Below are 21,571 nucleotides of genomic sequence, written 5' to 3'. Positions count from 1 at the left end.
GTGCCGTGTACCACATAAAATCGGTTTGAGGTCAGTAAGCACAACCAGAATTCATACATAAGGCGATTATAAGTAGGGATGGGTATCGTTTAGGTTTTATCCGATACCGGTGCCAAATCGGTACTTTTGAAACGGTGCCGGTGCTCAAACGGTGCTCGAACCGGTGCTTAAAGAATGGAGAACACAAAATTGGTCCAAAAACCTCTCATGTTCAGCTGTTTTTTTTTGTAAAAAGATAACAATGTGTGCCTTTTCTGCAGCTATGTGGCATATATGGCATCACTCTTGGCTGGAAGCAGTGCTTAAACAATGGAAAAAACACAAACTTTATCCAAAAACCTCTCATGTTTAGCTGTTTCCCACTTTTTCTTTGGTCATTTTAGCCTTTTTGGCCAGGGTGAAGGGAGTATCTGCCATCAAACAAGAGGACAGCCGCATATAGCTATGATGATGTTTGCTAGTTCACCTTACATGCATTAATGTAATAACGTGGTTAGCCTACTCAACGTAAATTACACACGAACAACATGAAGCTACTCATGCAGAGAAGAATGGCTGCTGCTGCCATCATCATCCGTCATCATTTCTGCTACACTGGCAGGGCTAGGGGCCAGGAATCTCCTCTTCGGGTTTTTGGGGGATGTTGCTCCGGGTCCGATAACAGGCAACCCACCCGACGTGCACGGTGTGAGGTCTCGCAGCAAGCTATCAAATACGGCGCATTTCTCGGCTTTTAAAAAAAAACGCTATGCGTCGCCAGCTGTTTAATCGGATTCTTGGTGTTACCTCCTTTGACAGCATCACAGTATCAGCTTAAAGCACTTGTTGCAGGCTGCTGAGTTTGCATATTTTGCTGTGAAGTACAGCCATTTTTAATTAAGCCATTTTGGGCATTTTTAATCTGTAGCTCTGCTCTAACAGAACGTACGTACCTGGCCCCGCCTACTATCCTCGGAAACGTAAAATGATTGGCTAGAAGTGTATCACAGCTCAGGAAAAAAAAGCACCGAAATAAAGCACCGAAATGTGCGCTGCTTTTCGGTCTGGTTACTACCGTTTATGTCAGAATTATAAGGTGCACTGTTGCTTTTTGAAAAAATCTAAGGATTTCAAGTGAGCCTTATAGTGCGGAAAATACTGTACATGTCTGGTAATTCCAAAATTTTAAATGTCTCTCTTTTATTTTCTGTTTTCAGTAACTGTATATGGTCAGACCTACTTTGCTATAAATGCCAGCTACTCGTCCAGCCCTGGGTATTCAAAACCAGGTGCTGATGGTTCTCAGACAGTGTTTGTAAGCCATCAATGGTATTTACACTCAGGGCAACAGCAGCATAAAGGTGCCTCTGCCTTGCACCAATCAGCCTGATGAACGTTATGACAGTTTGGTGGACGGAATAACAAATCCAAGCATGTTTATTATTTTCAATGGTAATAATTCTAGAGACTTATTCATCATGAAGAAAACAAGACAATCGATCAATCGATCACTTGCGCAAGGGAGGCCTGTGTCCACCACGAGAAAGACCTCGACTCTGACCTCCTCCTGCTGCCTTTTTATTGAGAGACAGTTCACACAAAAAACATCAGAACAAAGCCACGCCCACATGGTTCTAAGACAAGGCATTATATGTATATGTGTGAACTTCTGTAAGAATGTGTGTGTGTGTGTGTGTGTGTCAGACCTCCTGCTGACCAAAGGGTCGTAAACGCAGGAAGCTTACATCAAAAAGCACAAGGATGTGTCTGTAATAAAAGACTACAGCCCCCCACCTAGAACCTCGAGAATCTGGGGGGAAGGACAGTAGAATTCCTTTCATCCCACAGTTAAACAATGTAGAGATGGATGGTAAGCATAAAAATGACAACATTTAACAATCCACTCTAACATAAGGCTTATCCAGATTACCTCATAATCTTCTGTTAGTGCTTCATCATGGGGAATATTTCCTATACAGCTAATACATTTTCAACACCGATTTACCATCAGTGTTCTGAACAGTCAGGCCCCATCTTATGTTAAAGACCTCATAATACTGTATCACCCCAACAGAGCACTTTGCTCTCAGACTGCAGGCTTACTTTTGGTTCTTAGGATATTTAAAAGTAGTGTGGGTTAAGATTAAATTAGGCTTAAAACTTCCATTTTTGATAAAGCATATGTTTAGTGCAGATGACCCCTCAATCCTTCCCATGATGCACTTTATGTTTCTTTTTCACTCATGTTTTTCACTCTCTGTGTGTTTATAAACTACTGTGTATTTAATTGTTAATTAGAATTTCTGGCTCTTCCACAGTGTGTCTGTTTTTCCTCTCTTCCACCATTAACTATTCAACCAGTCACAGCACATGGCTGAGCAGCCAATCAAATAGTCACTCTGTAGGAAAAAATGGATGATTAGCTGCTCAACTACACAACATTAAACAGCAAATAAATCCATCTTCAAAAGTCTCTGTGCTTAAATTCCTGAACGTAAATTCAAAGAAAAGTGGTTTCTCATGATAGCACAAGTTTTACTTTGTGTAACTGCTTCTGCCACAGCGCAGTCTGGGTCCTTACTCAGCAGCTTGAGATGAAAATAGAAGAGGTGGATTTTCCCACCCCTTAATAGGCGGGGCTGCTGAATGGGAAGGACATATTTAAAGAGGCACAGATCTGATTTCGAGACAGTTCAACATAAAATTTATGTGTGGTCACTTTCTCTCAATTTGCACGTAAAATATGACCGTTTCAATAATGTTATTCTAACCATATGTTGAAAAACCATGTAATTATTTCTTAATGCACAATAAACTAAGCTAACTTTAATTTTATGGTAACTTCAGTTGGACACTAAAGATTTGGTTCTGAGCTTTAGATATTTCTAGATTACTGCTTGAAACTACATGTGAGAATGTGGAAGATCACTGTTGGAGATCAAGACAAAATCTGTAACTGTAAACAGACATTCATGTGAAAATTAAAACATTTGGTGATTTATAGGATCACAAATATAAATGCAGTGTTTAATACTAAAATGAAAGATGTGTAATTTCCTCAGCAGTTAATAACAAGGAATTTTGACTTTGTTTAGTAGCTGTAGCTTTACGAAATTTTAAAAGTGTTTTTAAAATGTATTAAATCAGTAATGCTTTTTTGCCCGGTGATTTTTTAGATATACTGTGTTTGTTCTTACAATAAACTATTTGAGAAAGAAAAATCTAAGATGTTTATATAATTTGTTCAGCAATATGATCTTCACAAACTGATGCTTCTTCTCCATTGTTTAAAGAATCAATGTAATGTATGCTATTGTTCATGGCATGACATCTGTCCATAAAGGACCTCATCACATGAATCAGTCACTGCCACAAATCTCCTGAGCTTATTTACCTCCTTCTTAGTAAAAGTCATATCTGTAGATTTTAGTGTGATGTTTTCAGATGAAAATATGAAAACAGCTCGAGCTTCAGTTAATGTCAGACCTCACATAATTACTGGTAAAATGTCTTTCTCAAAACCATATTAAGACATAAATATGATTTAGAGCAGCGGTCCCCAACCTTTTTTGCGCCACGGACCGGTTTATGCCCATTTTCACGGACTTTAAGGTGTCGCGGATAAATACAACAAAATAAAACTAGTACCGGTACCGAAAAAAGGAAGATTTAAACACACGTGAAAAGACCCAGGAAAACCGAGTTAACGATAAAAACGATAACAAAATAACGCTGAAAACCGATAAAAAAAACCCTGAAAACCATACATTTCACGCCTCAACTCTCGCGGCCCGGTACCAAACGACTCACGGACCGGTACCGGTGACCGCTGATTTAGAGTTATACTCTGACAGCTGAAACACCTTGTAAAATACCTGCAGAGCAGGTGAGCTGAAAAAATCCCCTGAGAATTAAATGCGCACTTTCCCCATTGCTGGGTGTGGGAGTGTAAACATGAGGATGTGATACTTTAAAAGTGAAACTGAAAGAAAAACGGGCACTCAGAGCGGCCAAATGTTTGACGGGCTTAACGTTCTCATGTTAGTGTAGAATTGCAGATAAAATGGATGAATATCCGTATCCACTGTTTTTTGAAGCCACTGACTTTACAGACAGAGAGAAGGAGAAAGTGAGGAGATACTTTCAGAAAAGGCGAGAGTCCGGGGGTGGCGACTGTGGAAATCTTGAAAAACTCGGAGGAAACGTTTATAAAATATGTTTTAAGGAAAAAGAAGGTAGGACAGTCGGTTATTTGTAAAATGTATTCCTATATTTGTGTTTCAGTGACTCTGTTTATGCTCGTTTTAGATCAAGACAGAGTTTTGCAGAGGAAGTTTCACACCATCACTCTTCCTAGTGGACAAGTGCGGCTGACCGTGAGCCGGACAAGTTCACCACAGACCTCTGACCAGCCATCGACAAGCCAATCACTGGTACAGTTTACTGCTCTTTCAAACATGACTTTTGGTTACAGTAAAAACTCAGCGTCAGAGCCGGATAATGTTGCCGAATCAGTTTAAGAGTAGCGAGTTAACCTTTTTTTTTTTTTATCTAACTGTCTGATGTTTGGCACTATTTACACCCCCACAGAGGAGAGTACTCGTTTTTTCACAGGTACACCACACTTATTCTAGGATGGATTATTTTCTCATCAATAATCGGTTGACTCCATGGGTCCAATCCTGTGAATACCAGGCCATAGTAACATCAGACCATACCCCTGTTGTGTTATCAATGAGTTTTCCAGACGTCCTTCAATCCAGACGACACTGGTGTTTTAATTTAACTCTCCTGGCAGATGTAAATTCCCTGGAATTCGTGAATATATATATATATATATATATATATATATATATATATATATATATATATATACGTATATATAAATGCATGGAGCTGCAGACTAAATTTGATCTTGATCTCTCAACCTGCCTGGAAGCCCCTTAACTGGCTGGCTAGCATCTTACCCGATTTGTCACTATGAATATAAAACAAACTCTTATTCTTCAGCTGCTGACATTCGATTGAGTGTGTTGAGAGTAGAGATGGACCGATCTGATATTATGTATCGGTATCAGTCCAATACTGACTTAAATTACTGGATCGGAGAAACAAAAAATGTAATCCATCCATTAAATATCAAAAAGCACCTCACAAAACTTGCAACATGGCATAACTCGGCTCATAACCATAGCACGTCGGAGCAGTATGCATCACCTGATAGAGGGGCTGTGTGCCAGACCCGTCTGCGGTCTGGTTGAGCAGTCGGAGCCTCGCTACCAAACCGGCATTTCATCTCCGAGAAAGTTATCCCAGAGAGAAGTAAAGCAAGTGTGTAAGTCCATCTAAATGTTTGTAAAGCATTCCCACGGTAAGCTTGACTGATATATGGAGCGACTGCCTCTTCTCTCTCCCTCCCTCTCCTGCTGCTACTTCAGCGTGAAACTGATTAGTGATCAGCTGATCGGCTTTTCTGTCGCGAGTCTGTCTCTCTTGTTTGTTTGTCGCCCAATTCGTGCCAGAAAGAGAAAACCAGCAGCTGAATAACAGCAGCACGTTTAAGCTTGATAAGCAGTTGTTAGAATTTTTTTTTTTTTTTATAAAAAAAGATCCTGGTGTACAAAGTAATTACTTTGTACACCAGGATCTACTAGCTGACGGCTGGTAACTGTGCAGGGGCGGATCTAGCAAAGTTTAGCCAGGGGGGCCGATAGGGCATGAACAGGGAAAGGGGGCACAAAGACATACTTTTCTTTCTTGTTCTCATTTAAAATGTCTAGCTTTTAATAAATAATTATCTGAATCTTACACCCAAATTTTAATCTGATGTAAAAAGTATAGAAGTCCATTATTGTATATAGTTGTTAAGTCTAATATACCCTAGTAAGCTATAGTACTTTTTCCTTTGGGAAGATACCATCTGTGCAGTCTGCACTTCTGTTGAAGAAAGATGTTGAATCTATTTAATTATTCTTGAAAAATAATTGATTTCTGTGCATTTTTTTTCACACTGCATCAAATTAAAGTTGATTACGTCGATTAAGCATCATTAGGTGGGGGGTGGTTCCCTATTTTATATATTTTTTTGCTGGGAGTTTGCAACCCTATTAGTTAGGTTGCTTACTCTTTAAAATACCAGAATAAGAAGGATGGAGCAGGTTTAAGTTTATTAGATTGATCAGTATTGCTGAACTATGAAATATTTTGGGTGCAGTGTATTTTTTGCATACAGGTATAACAGAATAGCTTTAGTGTTTTTTTTCAGGTTTGAACTTATACAAAATGCAGCAAGATATTAAAAAACAGTTTTATTTATTAAAAAACACACTATATTGGCGTCATGGTCCGGAGTCTGTGACTCCGTGTTTATGTTTTAGTTTATTATTATTCTGTGGTTTTGTTTATTCTGGGTTTCTGTACTCTCCTTTTTTCACGTTTCATGTTCCTATGCCATTTTCCAGTGCCTTCTCCCCACATCTCTGGTTCATGTCTCAAGGTTTCATGTTTGTTTTTGCTTAGTGTAGGTTACTCTTAAGTTTTGGTTTTCGTCCACCTCGTTCCTGTTTGTTTCACCCTTTTGTTAATAAAGCTCGCTCACGACTTAAGCAGTCTGCATCTTGGGTCCGTTAATAATTCACACACGGCTTGCCCCGGCAACCCGTGACAATCGGATTCATATCGGTATCGGCCGATATCCAAATTTATGATATCGGTATCGGATATAAAAAAGTGGTATCGTGCCATCTCTACTCATAAGCAGAGAGTGCTTGCTAGCACTGTCCTTAGACAGTAAATGTGACAAAACTATTCAGGAAAAAACGCAGCGTATATATTGTTTATCATGACTCTGGTTTTACTGGCCTATCAACACAATTTAAAAACCAGTATATATCACCTTGTTGCTTTGTCATCTTGAAGTGGTCATGTGACTGGCTTACCACGACTACTTTATTCTTCCTCAGTCAAACAGCAGCACTCATGTGATTGCCCCTTAGCTCCAGGTGTTGTGCCAAAAAGTGATTGTCTGCTGAACACATCTTCGACCGCCTGTTTGTGGAAAAATAGTAACGCACTGCACCGCACTTTTCTGTTAGTAATGGTAACGGCATTGTAACGATAGAAATAGTAACTAGTTTACTCGTTACTGAAAAAATGTAACGGTGTTAGTAACGTTATTCCTATCACTGGAAATAACGTAGACGATCCAGTAACGAACACAAGAGAACACACACTGTAAATGCACAGAGGGGAACGAGGAAACTACACACATAAGGGAGGCACAATTGACTGTAATTGACAAGACGAGACAAGCAAGTAACCAATGCCATGTATGTTACTCCACCTCCATACAATCAAAGATAGTGTTTTTTTTTAAAAAACATAGGTCATAAAAAGCCAGATGGTAACACTCTCACTGGACATTTTATTAGGTACACTTTGATAGTACCAAGTAAGACTTCAGTGCTGTTTCTTTTAAATCTTTGTTGTTAATTTTGGATTGTAATGTTGTGATGTTATTTGAGTTACTGTTTCCTTCCTATCAGCTTGAAGGAGTCTGGCCAGTAAACAAAATTTTAAATTCTTTGTGGAATCCATGGACACTGCTAGCAAACAGATTAAAAAAAAACAAAAAACCTCAACATCATGTTTTAACTGATTCACAAACCATTGTATTCTGCTTTCATTTACATTGTACACAATATCGAAACTGTTTTAGAAACTCGACTGTAGCATATTTCTGTTCTAACACAGTGTCATAGTCAGACATAACAACAACAAAAAAAACATATACAGAGAAATATTAATTTTATGTGTTTTTATTTACATAACAGAAAGGACTCTATGAATCAGTACAACTGAAAACTGCTGTGAAATCAACTTTTTTTTAATGTACGTTGATTAGAGTTTTTGAATGAATGTTATGATTCGTTTTTGATTTACTACCCAGGCCTATGTGGTACACTCCAATTAAGTAGTCTATCTTATAGCATTAATTGACAGATTTGTTTGATTTCTTCTCTTCTTTCAGAGCTCTACAAACCCAAACATAAATGGTCTTGAGAAGACTTTCAGAATAGATGTTTTCCTGCTGTTTTTCCTGAGAGACAACTGTAAAGCATACACATTTTTCGAAAAACAACTGTCGTCAATCGGCTGCACAGTGGAGCTAAATTTCGATGAAGAGGAGGTTTTGGTTAGAGGGGAGGTTGACAAGGGTCCAGGAGGAGGATTTGGTGGTTCTGCAGAGAAATGGGAGTATCAGGTGAATCAGGTCTTCGTCCAGCTAACTGAGACCTACCTCTGCTATCATGTGCTTGAGCCAAAACAGGTGAAAATAGTACTGCAGGACTCGGCCTTTAAGACAGATGATATCAAAGTTTACACAGAGAGTGGCTATGCTGTGGTTGTAGGAGAGGTTGATGCCATGAAGGAGAAGATTGCAATTCTGGAAAAAAGCCTACCCACCAAAAAGGAAGTGCCGATTGTGGAGAAGAACTTCAAGCTCATAGAAGAAGACTTCAATCGAGAAATGCGTGCTAATTGTCCAGAGGTTACAATCATCAGAGGTAGTGCCATGATCACTTTGGAGGGCCCTGACAAAGAGGTGCAGTCAGGAGCTGCAAAACTGGTTGAACTGATTAAGAACATAAAGGAGAAGAGCGTTAAGTTCCCTACAGCTCTGCTAACCTTCATGAAGACCAGTGATGCCATCCCAAAATACCAAACTCGCTTCCAACAGAGCCTCAGAAACCCTGTTTTCTTTGAGGTGGGTGCAGATCTGGTTCTGTCCAGTTTGTCCTCTGATGCTCTGAATGAGGCCGAGGCAGCAGTAATGAGAGACTTTAAAGTGACCACTGTACAGCTGCAGGGTGCAATAGATCTCAACAGGTTGAAAGAAATTCTGACAAAAGCCAAAAACGAGGCCAACAGTAGAGAGTTCAGAGTGGACATCAGCTACATGCCAGGCGCCAGGGGAACCTCAACAACCAACGTCCAACTGGTGGGCTACAGTGAAAATGTGGCCAAGCTCAATGAAGTTCTTCATGACTTCCAGTTGAATCAAGTTTCAACTCAAGAAACCATCAATCTGCTTCATCATGACACTGTCTACTGTTTTAATAAAATCCTAGACTTGATTGGCATGAAGCAGACCAAGGTGACCTTACAAGCCTCACATTTTCCAAATCCTTGTGTGTTTGTGTCTGGTCCTCGATGTCATGTTCAGGAGGCCAAGGAGGCCCTAACATCAACTCTAGACAGTGTTGTAGTAGACACTTTGACTCTAGATGGACCAGGGGCTCAGCAGTACTTCCAGGAAGAGGGTAAAGTGACTAAAGAGCTGATAGAGGGTTCCTGTCACGTCATTATCCGAGAGAAGCAAACTGCAGCCATCCCAAATGTGCAAAGACCACGAAACATCAGCAGACTCAGCGACACACCTAGATCTCTCAGCTACAGCAGCAGCATGTACAGCACAGTTGGAAACTCTGCAATCAACAGAACAAACCTGAAGATCAAACTCAGCAGTTTAGAAAATGAACAGGTTTGATTATTTCCATTCAATTCTATTTCCCATAGTCTCAAAATAAAATATCAACATTCATGTTATTCAATATTATTTCTGCAGGTGGATGTTCTGGTGGTCCCCATGCTCAACAAGCAGCTGACTTCTACAAATATTGGCAAAAGTTTGTTGGCCAAAGCTGGGAATGTATTAAAGTTAAAGTTTGATTCAGTCTTAGCCAGTTGTGCCCTCGCCCCTGGTGATGTTCAGCTGGTTGATGCACCTCCATCTCTGGGCTGCTCCAAGATTTTCTTCATTGAGTGCTTGCCTTGGGACGGAGTAAGAGGAAAGAGTGTTCAGGTAAAATTAAGGACTTTTATTAACACTTCTGGTGATGGATAAGAGCTTATTCATATTTAGTTTACCTTCAGAAAACCAATGAAATGCATCAATGAATTTCCTTTGGGAATAGTAAAGTTTTATGAAATTAAATAAATATCATTGCTGTGTATAGTTGAAAGGTTGGAATAACTTGATGTTATATACCACAAACTCCAAGCCAGGACTTATGCAAACAAATTTAAGTTTTTTGTGGAGCCTCAAGGTTTTCCTTGTGTGCTCAGTTGCAGTGTACAATCCAAGAGTTAAGTTTGAAAACATAGTTAAAAATATGTAACTTTTGATTTGCAGGCTCTTGGTAACGGTCTGCAGAAGTGTCTGGAGCTTTGTGTACGGCAGAATTTTGGTTCAGTGGCCATTCCAATCATTGGGCCAGGAATTGTTTTAAGCTACCCGCTGAGAGAAGCTATTCAAGTGTTGACTGACATCATTCACCAGTTTGGATTATCTGCATCTTCTGGATCTCTTACAAACATCCACATTGTCATTAAACCTGGTTACCCTGATTCTGAGGAGGTAACCCTTACTTGATGGCCTGTATCTGATATGTAACATGCAGGCATCAATTCTTTATCGTGTTATTCTGTGTTTTTATCTACAGTGCTACCACAATGTCTACAGACAGCTCAGCTTAAATATGAACCAGGGAGGCCAAGGTAAACTAGCACTACTCAGACTGTCTTTAGTATGTGACATTAATGCATAGTGAGCAGATAAAAAGCATTCAGCCTGTGCCATATTTTACCATCTTCATTAGTACCCTCAGTTATCAGATTAAATATCAAACAATAGCTAATGTGTGGTGTTCTTCCTCTAAGCAATCTTCAGGTCCCTCACCAGTGACTTGGATGACATAACCATGACAGTGGAAAGTGGGGTTAAACTACATGTTGTGTTTGGTGACATAACCAATGAAACTACAGATGTTGTAGTGAACACAACAGACTTCCAAAATTTTATCCTTGGTAAGTGAAACTGAGGATGCACACAAGTACAGTGGGGCAAAAAAGTATTTAGTCAGCCACCGATTGTGCAAGTTCCCCCACTTAAAATGATGACAGAGGTCAGTAATTTGCACCAGAGGTACACTTCAACTGTGAGAGACAGAATGTGAAAAAAAAAAAATCCATGAATCCACATGGTAGGATTTGTAAAGAATTTATTGGTAAATCAGGGTGGAAAATAAATATTTGGTCAATAACAAAAATACAACTCAGTACTTTGTAACATAACCTTTATTGGCAATACCAGAGGTCAAACGTTTACTATAGGTCTTTACCAGGTTTGCACACACAGTAGCTGGTATTTTGGCCCATTCCTCCATGCAGATCTTCTCGAGAGCAGTGATGTTTTGGGGCTGTCGCCGAGCAACACGGACTTTCAACTCCCGCCACAGATTTTCTATGGGGTTGAGGTCTGGAGACTGGCTAGGCCACTCCAGGACTTTCAAATGCTTCTTACGGAGCCACTCCTTTGTTGCCCGGGCGGTGTGTTTTGGATCATTGTCATGTTGGAAGACCCAGCCTCGTTTCATCTTCAAAGTTCTCACTGATGGAAGGAGGTTTTGGCTCAAAATCTCACGATACATGGCCCCATTCATTCTGTCCTTAACACGGATCAGTCGTCCTGTCCCCTTGGCAGAAAAACAGCCCCATAGCATGATGTTTCCACCCCCATGCTTCACAGTAGGTATGGTGTTCTTGGGATGCAACTCAGTATTCTTCTTCCTCCAAACACGACGAGTTGAGTTTATACCAAAAAGTTCTACTTTGGTTTCATCTGACCACATGACATTCTCCCAATCCTCTGCTGTATCATCCATGTGCTCTCTGGCAAACTTCAGACGGGCCTGGACATGCACTGGCTTCAGCAGCGGAACACGTCTGGCACTGCGGGATTTGATTCCCTGCTGTTGTAGTGTGTTACTGATGGTGACCTTTGTTACTTTGGTCCCAGCTCTCTGCAGGTCATTCACCAGGTCCCCCCGTGTGGTTCTGGGATCTTTGCTCACCGTTCTCATGATCATTTTGACCCCACGGGATGAGATCTTGCGTGGAGCCCCAGATCGAGGGAGATTATCAGTGGTCTTGTATGTCTTCCATTTTCTGATGATTGCTCCCACAGTTGATTTTTTCACACCAAGCTGCTTGCCTATTGTAGATTCACTCTTCCCAGTCTGGTGCAGGTCTACAATACTTTTCCTGGTGTCCTTCGAAAGCTCTTTGGTCTTGGCCATGGCGGAGTTTGGAGTCTGACTGTTTGAGGCTGTGGACAGGTGTCTTTTATACAGATGATGAGTTCAAACAGGTGCCATTCATACAGGTAACGAGTGGGGGACAGAAAAGCTTCTTACAGAAGACGTTACAGGTCTGTGAGAGCCAGAGATTTTCTATGTTTGAGGTGACCAAATACTTATTTTCCACCATAATTTACGAATAAATTCTTTACAAATCCTACCATGTGAATTCATGGATTTTTTTTCACATTCTGTCTCTCACAGTTGAAGTGTACCTCTGGTGCAAATTACTGACCTCTGTCATCATTTTAAGTGGGGGAACTTGCACAATCGGTGGCTGACTAAATACTTTTTTGCCCCACTGTACATAGCATAGTGAGCAGGAGGATCATGTTGTAACTGTGACATTATTTTTTTTAGCCACAATGGTGGCATAGCTCTCTACGAATTTCAAAGGTAAACACATGTTCATGAATGTTTGCTCAGAAATGGGGATGTCTTTTTAAACATGATCTTTGAACATATTACGGGCGATCTTGGCTCAAGAGTTGGGAGTTCGCCTTGTAATCAGAAGGTTGCTGGTTCGAGCCCTGGCTCCGACAGTCTCGATCATCGTGTCCTTGGGCAAGACACTTCACCCGTTGCCTACTGGTGGTGGTCCGGTGGCGCCAGTGTCCGGCAGCCTCGCCTCTGTCAGTGCGCCCCAGGGTGGCTGTGGGCTACAATGTAGCTTGTCATCACCAATGTGTGTGTGGATTGGTGGATGACTGGATGTGTAAAGCACTTTGGGGTCCTTAGGGACTAGTAAAGCGCTATATAAATACAGGCCATTTACTATTTTTACCATCCAAGTTTTCATCTAGTATTATCAGCAGGCCACTTATTTTAAGATCAAATACTTACTTGTATTTTACATCTCGTACCTATCATGGTTGTAGTTTAATATTTTTGTGCAAGTGCTGACCAGGCAAATTCAGTCGGAACAGGTTTGGTGGATGACAAAATGCAAAGCAGAGATTTATGGGCATTGTTGTCCAATGATGACTTGCTAATTTTGGTCCTTAAGCCAGTCATTTCATCACATTTGGGCTGCCGATATCTTTTGTTGGTACTCGAACTGCTAGAGCTAACAGCTCCCACAGTTTCGTGCTTGCTGCAACATGTTTTGCAATTAGATGGTGCCGTAAAGTTGAAGTGCTTCATGGTACGCAAACTCCTTTTTGCACAGTTTGCATAAAACCATGCTTTTATCAAGGCTTCCGTCAGGTAGTCTTTTGAAATTAAATTTGCCTCCGCTCAGTCACAGCAAGTCACTTTATTCTGATTCTTTTTACCTCTGATGTGTGCATCAGTGTAATCTAGTGATGTTCGATTCGTGAACGAATCGTTCAATACTCGAGAATCACTTTACTGACTCGTAAATCATGATTCACAAGCCCAACTGACTCACTGACTCATCCCTGTTGCTGTTAGAAAACTAATTCCATTAGTAGAAATATATCTAGCTTATAATTAAAATTGTGGGGGGGAAAAACAACAGCCAGTTTCTTAACAAAAGCATTTCTGCTCTGAACTGAAGAAAAAACCCTGAGTGGAAGCTCACATCAAGAAAATAGCTCCTCGGTTCACAGTAGCATCGCTCTACTAACATGCTAACACCCTCCCTTCCTGTGCTGAATCGTAAGCGTAAGCGAATCACTCACTCACTCACTCACCCCCTCCCTCCTGGCTCACAGCTTCTTCTTCTTCTTGGTTGGCAACCAATGTTAAGGCACATTACCGCCCCCTGGCTCACAGCTCAGAGGACATTTAGATGAGAAAATATATATTTGACACATTTATGGAAAATACTAATAAAATACAAATAAACAAAATAAATGTTTATTAAGCAGTTTTGATAGGAAATTGCTTAATTTTAGAAATGTTTTTGCTCTTTTTTGCTCTATAAAATAGTTGTTGTTTTTTTAGAATCATTCATCTTAGCAGTAGGATTTACATGAAAAGAGAAACAAATTAACTTTGAGTGAAAATGTACATTTTTTGCACTCTCTAGTCAACTGACTCAGTGAATCAAATGACTCAAAAATCCGATTCACTTTGGTGAGTGACTCATCAAAACTCGATTCAGTAAAAAGAATCAAATTTACCATCACTAGTGTAATCGGTATACCAGGGAAACGAGCATTGACAAAAGTTCCCCTTTGCTTGGAATGCAAAGTGTGATTAAAAGCGCTTTTTTTAACGCGTTAAATTTTTTTCTAATTAACTAATTGCAATCAATGCATTAAAATCCCACCCCTTGTAAAAATACATGTAGGGCAGTTAGCAGGTCCAGATTTAATTATTCAGTATTTTTTTTATTCTTTTTCTCTTCTTCTACAGATGGGGTATGCAAAGATATCTTAACTGTAGCTGGACCAGAGGTGGAAGCTGAACTGAAAGCAGGTGAGAAATAGAGAAGTTGCTACTTATCTTCTCATCTTACTTATCTGCCTCTCACTCATGCTTATTTTGTCACTTTCTGTGCAGCATACGTGGAACGAGGAAAAATATTTGTGACCCAGTCTGGAAATTTCCCCTGTAAAGCTATTTTTCATGTATGTGGACAAAGGGATGAAGTCTACAACTTGGACTTCATCCAACTTGTGTGTAATGTCATTTACTATTGTGAGTCGTATAAATACAGCTCAGTGGCAATTCCTGCTATCTTTGCTGGTACGTATTTTGTTTGGCATTCAAGTCTTGTTGTGCTACACACACAAACACACACACACACACACACCTAAATGCAAGTGGTGTTTCTGCAGGTGCTGGCGAGTTGGACCCTACTATTGTGGCAGGTGCCATCCTTCGAGTGATCAAGTCTTCTACATCATCAATGAACAGCCTCACCGACATCCGCCTCGTCCTGATTAAGATCGATGTCTTCTTAGCTTTTAAAGAGGAAGCGATGCAGATGTATTCCCCAGCTGTCATCAACAGAGGTGACAGAAATATTCACAAAGTGCCATCTTGTGTGGTTATTTAGTGTAGTGATTTTTAAAATAAAAGCAGATTAAAAATTATTTTACTTATTTGTTTGATCCACCTTCCAGTGTCATTTCAAGAACAACAACAGCAACAACAGTCTGCTCCTAGTGTGAGTGCATACCTCAGCAGTCTCCAAATCAGCTCCACAAGTCAGCAGTCTGTCTTCACGTTCCTGGGTCTTTCCATATCCGACATTGATGATGCCATGGAAAAGCTGAAGCATCAATATCAGACGCAGTGCTCCAGTAACACCTTCTCAAAGGAGGAACTGGAACTCCTCAACCAGGATGACATGATGGAGCTGAAGGAGCTGGTGGAGGCTGAGGGTTTATTTGTGCAAACTGATCAGTCTGGCGCCCTAACAGTGAGCGGGCTAAAAGACGGGGTCACCCGAGTACTGCAGAAAATGAATCAGTGCCAGTACATGAACCTTGCTAGAGAGGTGAGAGTGAGGGAGGAGGAGGATGTTTACAACAAAGTGGTTTGGTGCATCCTGGCAAATCACGGTAACTGGGAAAGACTTCCCAAATCAGCTAATCACCAATTGGAAAAAAACGAATTAACAGAAGGAATAACAGATGCACAGGGACTTATATGGGAGGTTGATGTACAGGCAATGGTGGCCACACGACCACTGAGCAGACAGACGACAAAGCTGAAACGACTTGAGAATCTTCCAGGTGAGTAGATAGTTCTCAGAGATGTTACAAAAATGAGCCAGACTGATACTGGAGTTTGATGCTTGAGAGTAATATAAACTTCAATAAAAAAATGTTAAGGTTTTGAAAGAAATAATTATACTAAAAAAGTATTAAAAAATGTACTTGTAAAAATAGTTGCAAAAGTCACTATGAGGAATGACAGTAACAGTAAACAGTTTTGAAACAGGAAATGTCAAAATTTCAATATTAGAAATATCAAAGTCTCTCCTTATCTGCTGATTTCAAATTGCATTGCAAAGCAGTGTTAGATTGGTGTCAGAAGGGCACCAATATAGCAAACAGTGTTAAGACTGATATGTGGCTGGACTGAACCAAATCCCAATTTTAAAACATCTATGCAATGTGTAAAAGTCAATGACAGCTTTATTGCTAAGCTCTTAAAAATACAAAGAAACAGAGGAGAAAAAAATACTTTTTCAACTTCTTAGAAAACACAAGGCACAGAGGAAAAGAGCTGAGAGAACACAACAAAGGGCAAGGGAAGATTGATGAGACAGAGGAAAGAACTGGACACGAAGCGCAAGAGACGAAATACCACCAAAGTAAAACAGGAAGTAAGAGATGACAGACTCACAACATGAAAGTGTGACAGAGAGACAGAAGATAAACATAGAGACACAGCTGAAGGAACAGAATCGGAATAGAAAAGGGCTTTAACAAACTTATCATCAGTTAAAGAAAGCAAGCACTAAAGTCACAGAAAACAGGAAATGCATTCCTATGCCAAACCAATAGTTACCTGAGTTAATAAGATATAACAAACATGTTGTCTTTTTCAGACTTTACTTTCCCTCTGTACTGGGACCCCATGGCTGCCAATGAGACTATGAAGGTGGTTTCTCTGGAGACTTCTTCTGCAGAATATCACACAGTAAAGGAGGCTTTCAAACGAACTGTCCCCAAAACTGTGATGAAGGTGGGTGGCTTTTCCTGCACAAGTACAAGTACATATATACACAAGTACATGCATACAAGCTGAAAAAGTTGATTGTGTGGTTACAGTGCAAACTAGTGAGCATTACTGGCTGTAATGTGGTCTGCTTAACTGGTCAGCTATCATGATACATGTTAACATTCAGGGAAAGAAGCTAATTAAAATATTAACTGCACCAGACTTTATATCAACAGTGCATGTGGTCATTAATTACATATTTCGATAACATAAAGGGTGTAAAAAATAGATATGTTTTATTTTTAACTGACTTACTATAAATACTATTTATTTATTTTTATTTAAACATAAATAAATAGTGTTTAATTTCCTATTATTTATCTAACCTGTAAAATGCATAAATATTAAAAAAATAATAAATGAATATTAAAAAAAAAATTGAAAACATTTTTCCCTAGGAACTATTTTTTCCTATGTAAAGAAATGATGTCTTGTAACCCATGGCAACTGCAACATCATCACATACCTGCTCTTCTTTTTGTGTCCACATGTAAGACATGAATTGATTTAATATATTTATTCAGTAAATGTATATAAAAAATCGAAATCATAAAAGAAAAACAGGAAATTAAAGGAAACAGAAATCAGTCACATTCTGTCAACAAATTAATTGCCACATTAAAAAAATAAATACATTATATTTTATTTTATCAATCAATTTATCTATCTATGTTGGATATTTGCAGTTTCCGGCCACCATATCTCTGTGGTCCATTGAACCGATGTCAATATATTTGCTCAGAAATGCTATGAAAAATTCAAACTCCCTACCTGAGAAATATCATGTTTCTAAAGTGTGTTTTTTATTTTAATTTTTAAGTTTCTAAAGTTTTCAGTTTTGCAGTAAGAAAGTCATTAATTATTAACTGCTGTAATCTAAACTTCTCATACCTGAAACACATGCCTCAGTTTATGGTTACCACCATAAAGACATGAACTAAGCCATCAGATGTAATTAATATCCACACTGCTTTGTTTGGCATCTCTTTGATCCTTTGGCTTCGGTCTCTCTTGTCAGATTGAACGTTTGCAGAACGTTCACCTGCGGCGCGCCTATGAAGCCCAGAAGAAGCACATTTCTGATAAGAACGCACATGAGGGAGGAGCAGCGGAGAAACCTCTGTACCACGGGACGACCCAGGAAAACTGCCACTCCATCATGACAACTGGATTCAACAGGAGTTTTGCTGGACAAAATGGTGATAATTGTTACTGAACAAGACAACATTTTTCTGTTGCTTCAAAACGAATCACTAGTGTTGACTTTGTCTTAGAAATTATTACCTCCTATACACCAAGGTTTTACATATACATGTAAGTCTTTACCGCTCTGATCACTCTGGCATTGTGTCTATATTGGTCCACCATTCAGGGACGTGCAGAGAGGTTTAAAGGGGCGGGTGCTCAAAGTTAAAAAGGGGCACATTGAACCAGGCTGAATAACAACAACACACATTCATCAAGAATCTAATATGGGAAGGGCAGGGCTGTGTTGATCTGAGACTGTAGACATTAAAAAGTCCACAGGAGAGATGGTAGCTGATTAAACAAGTGTCATGAGATAATAACAAAATGCAAAGATTGGTGACAGCGCTTGGAACCATAAGGCAACAAAAAACTGAGAAATAATTTAGGCTCTGCCTGTGAATCACTCTTTGCTTCTCTTCTTCCTTCCTTCCCATCATTTCATATATCACTCTCCACTTGCTGTCTATCTGAGAACAAGGCACAACTTGCTATTGCAATAAACTATAATCTAATTATCCACACCTAACAACTCTTGCACTTAATCTATAATAAAATGATGACAGCAAAATGTTATAGCCCTGCCTTTAGTAGCCTCACACAGCTCCTACTGTTTCCTCCTCATGTCCTTACCAGCCATGTCTGCACAATGTTATATCATGAGTAATATTTTTTTAAATCCAGCTAAATAAAACACACACATGCACACACAGTGACATTTTAGACCTTCTTCAGAATACTGTATATATACTATGGGCATCCTTACATTATTATTTATTACTAGAGCTACAATAATAAAGCAATGAGGAGGGGGAAGTAATAAATATGAAATAATGTATTTATGATGATTCCATTTGTTTCACTATCCACTCTGTGCAGGGGCAAAGCTTATTACATTTTTAAACTGTAGAGATACAATAATTTTACTGCTGTAAAATCCTAATTTTGTCTTATTTAAAATATAAATCTAATATAATCTGCTACTTAATGTATGTTCTTTAAAATACAGCGTGTGTTTTTTTAATATATTATAATTATAATAATTATTATGTGGACATGCATATTAGATCGTTTTTTAGTGAAATATAATCCCTCCAGAAAGGCAGGAAATGCCCAGAAACTTACTTTAAAACTAAATATGTTCCCTAAAACGGGGACAGAGCTACAGACCCATGACAGCCTTACACAGGTAGCCAGCAGCTATGACCAGCACTACTTGTGCAGTTAATAAAAGGACAGGTAATGTTTGTCGCGCTGTTGCACACACAGCACGCTCGTTTGTTTCAGTTCGTCAGTTGCAACAAGACAGCTTACCAACGTGTACGTAATAAGCTAATACTCCTGTGTGCTACACACTACAGTGTACGCTGTACACCTACTTACTGGTTTTGTCGCATCAGTCTGTGTCTCTGAGTTAACTTGTGTTTCTACTACAGCTCCGGACCGCAAAAAATGCGCGTGCTCTTTGTGAGCTCGTTCCTGGCTCGTAACCAGCGCGTTCTGCCGTCGAGGGCGATCATTGGTTAAATGTGATCATGTGACTGATGCAAGCCAGATCCTTTTATTTAGCAAAACTATGATTAATAGTTAAATATTATTGTTGAGGGGCACAGACAGGACTCCGCACGCACACACACATAAAAATAAATAAATAAATAAATAAATAAATAAAATTTAAAAGTTGCCTCAACAAAAGGGCACTTTGGGCACTCATCAGGAAAGGGGCGGGTGCTCAAGCCCCTCTAGCCCCCCCCTCTGCACGTCCCTGCCACCATTACATGGTGACAGATTGATCATTTGCAGACTGCTTCAAGTATTTTATGGTCTTGAATGTGGTTGTATTTAACCATCATTTATAGACACAAACAGGACTCTTAGGATATTAAATGCAAACTTACAATACTTACGTAATATATGTTGGAAGTCACCATGTTTTATCTATGATAACCTATTACTAATTTCCTTTTTTTTCTTCTGACATTCAGCAACTGTACACGGTCATGGGACCTACTTTGCTGTAAACGCCAGCTACTCAGCCCAGCCCACCTACTCCAAGCCAGCTGCTGATGGTTCTCGGTTAATGTTCGTCGCCCGAGTCCTCACAGGCGTCTTCACTCAGGGCCAAGCTACCATGAAGGTGCTTCCACTCCAAAACAGCCAGCAGCCTCACAACCGCTTCGATAGCGCAGTGGACAAAATTGATAACCCTGCCATGTATATTGTGTTCCATGACAACCAAGCATACCCCGACTACCTCATCACATTCAAAGGAGATTAAGGGAAAAGTATTTTCTACTGTGGAAATATGAAGGTCCAAAAAGAACAATATTAAAGTTATATTTCTAACTACATAAAGATTTATGTAGTAACTGGAAGTGTGTGGAAAAGTTACATTTGTAAAGGACCCAGAAACTTTATCATAGTTTACACTAAATATTTAAGAAGTTTTGCACACAAAACTAAATTTCCCTGTTGGGTACCTATGTGGTAGGTTTCTCTTACAAGAAGACAATGCACTTTTCATACTACAAGCAATTATATTTAATGTAGTGTTGACTTTATTTTTTCAGTGTTAAATTTCTTAGATGTTAAATTATATGTTATTTTAATCTTGTTCTGAAAGCTGTAAGAATTATGCCAACAGAAGCTGTTTATATACGAAGTATATGAAATATAAAGAAATATGACATGTATGTACAAACACACACTGAAGGCACGTCACATGATTATGCATTTCTATTCTTTTATTTGGTTGATATTTGTATCTTACATCTTCAGAAGATTTATTGTATGCTTGTCTGGCACTTTCTTGTACAAAGAAAAATAAGAGGAGGTGGGTGATCAACACTCAAATAGAAACTGTGAAATGTAAATACAATTGTGGTAACATTATGCAAACACATATAAAAACATATTCAATTCATAATTAACTAACTGTTGAACATAGCAAACTGTCTCCAGAGGAGTTTAAAATGTTAACTGTGTTAAAATGAGAGTTAAACACATGAGTGATGAGATAATAGCTCCAACGGGATGATAATCTTTCTTGTCACACAGTTAAATGTGGCTTGATATGTTTCCTTGGAAGTAATTCTCCCCCCTAGTGGCCAAAAAATGATTACAATTTAGCTTTGAAATTAAATTTATTTAAATGTGCTTATTTTAGAGCTAAGGATTATTCAGGTTGTCAAAGGGTCAAAAAGATAATTTTACCATATATCATAAAGTCAAACCTCCTGTTGTCATTTACTCAAAAGCCAAATCTTTTTAAAATATGTAATCTAGCAACTAGCTATTCATTTTATTGCTATCTCTGCAGCATTTGAAAGAAATATCAGCAGTGCTGAAGCTAAAGAGCTGAAAAACTGCAGCTACACAACACATTTTTGTATAGCACATTTATATAGGCCTATATAAATGTGCTATACAAACAGTTGTTCATCATCACTCACCTGTAATACCTGGACTTTGGCTCCAACATCCCAGGTCCTTCCATGCGAATG

The 21,571-nt window shown here is 39.2% G+C and overlaps 1 protein-coding gene across 1 annotated transcript; it reads left to right on the top strand.

Annotated features, from left to right (window-relative positions):
- The first annotated feature begins 3,985 nt into the window (after positions 1 to 3,985).
- On the top strand, positions 3,986 to 20,957 carry LOC309692693 (protein mono-ADP-ribosyltransferase PARP14-like). Its single transcript, XM_082511435.1, has 14 exons — positions 3,986 to 4,214; positions 4,288 to 4,412; positions 8,009 to 9,523; positions 9,608 to 9,844; positions 10,175 to 10,399; positions 10,485 to 10,539; positions 10,702 to 10,848; positions 14,502 to 14,564; positions 14,649 to 14,834; positions 14,927 to 15,103; positions 15,215 to 15,829; positions 16,651 to 16,787; positions 17,842 to 18,022; positions 20,054 to 20,957. The coding sequence occupies exons 1-14, from the start codon at positions 4,043 to 4,045 to the stop codon at positions 20,344 to 20,346; spliced, it is 4,128 nt and encodes a 1,375-aa protein (XP_082367561.1). The 5' UTR covers positions 3,986 to 4,042; the 3' UTR covers positions 20,347 to 20,957.
- The last annotated feature ends 614 nt before the right edge of the window (positions 20,958 to 21,571 follow it).

The sequence above is a fragment of the Aulonocara stuartgranti genome (assembly GCF_965226115.1).
Source record: "Aulonocara stuartgranti genome assembly, chromosome: 3".
In the NCBI taxonomy this organism is placed as follows: Eukaryota; Metazoa; Chordata; class Actinopteri; order Cichliformes; family Cichlidae; genus Aulonocara; species Aulonocara stuartgranti.
The sequence above is the reverse complement of the archived record's forward strand: the minus strand, read 5'-3'. Positions and strand labels throughout refer to the sequence as shown.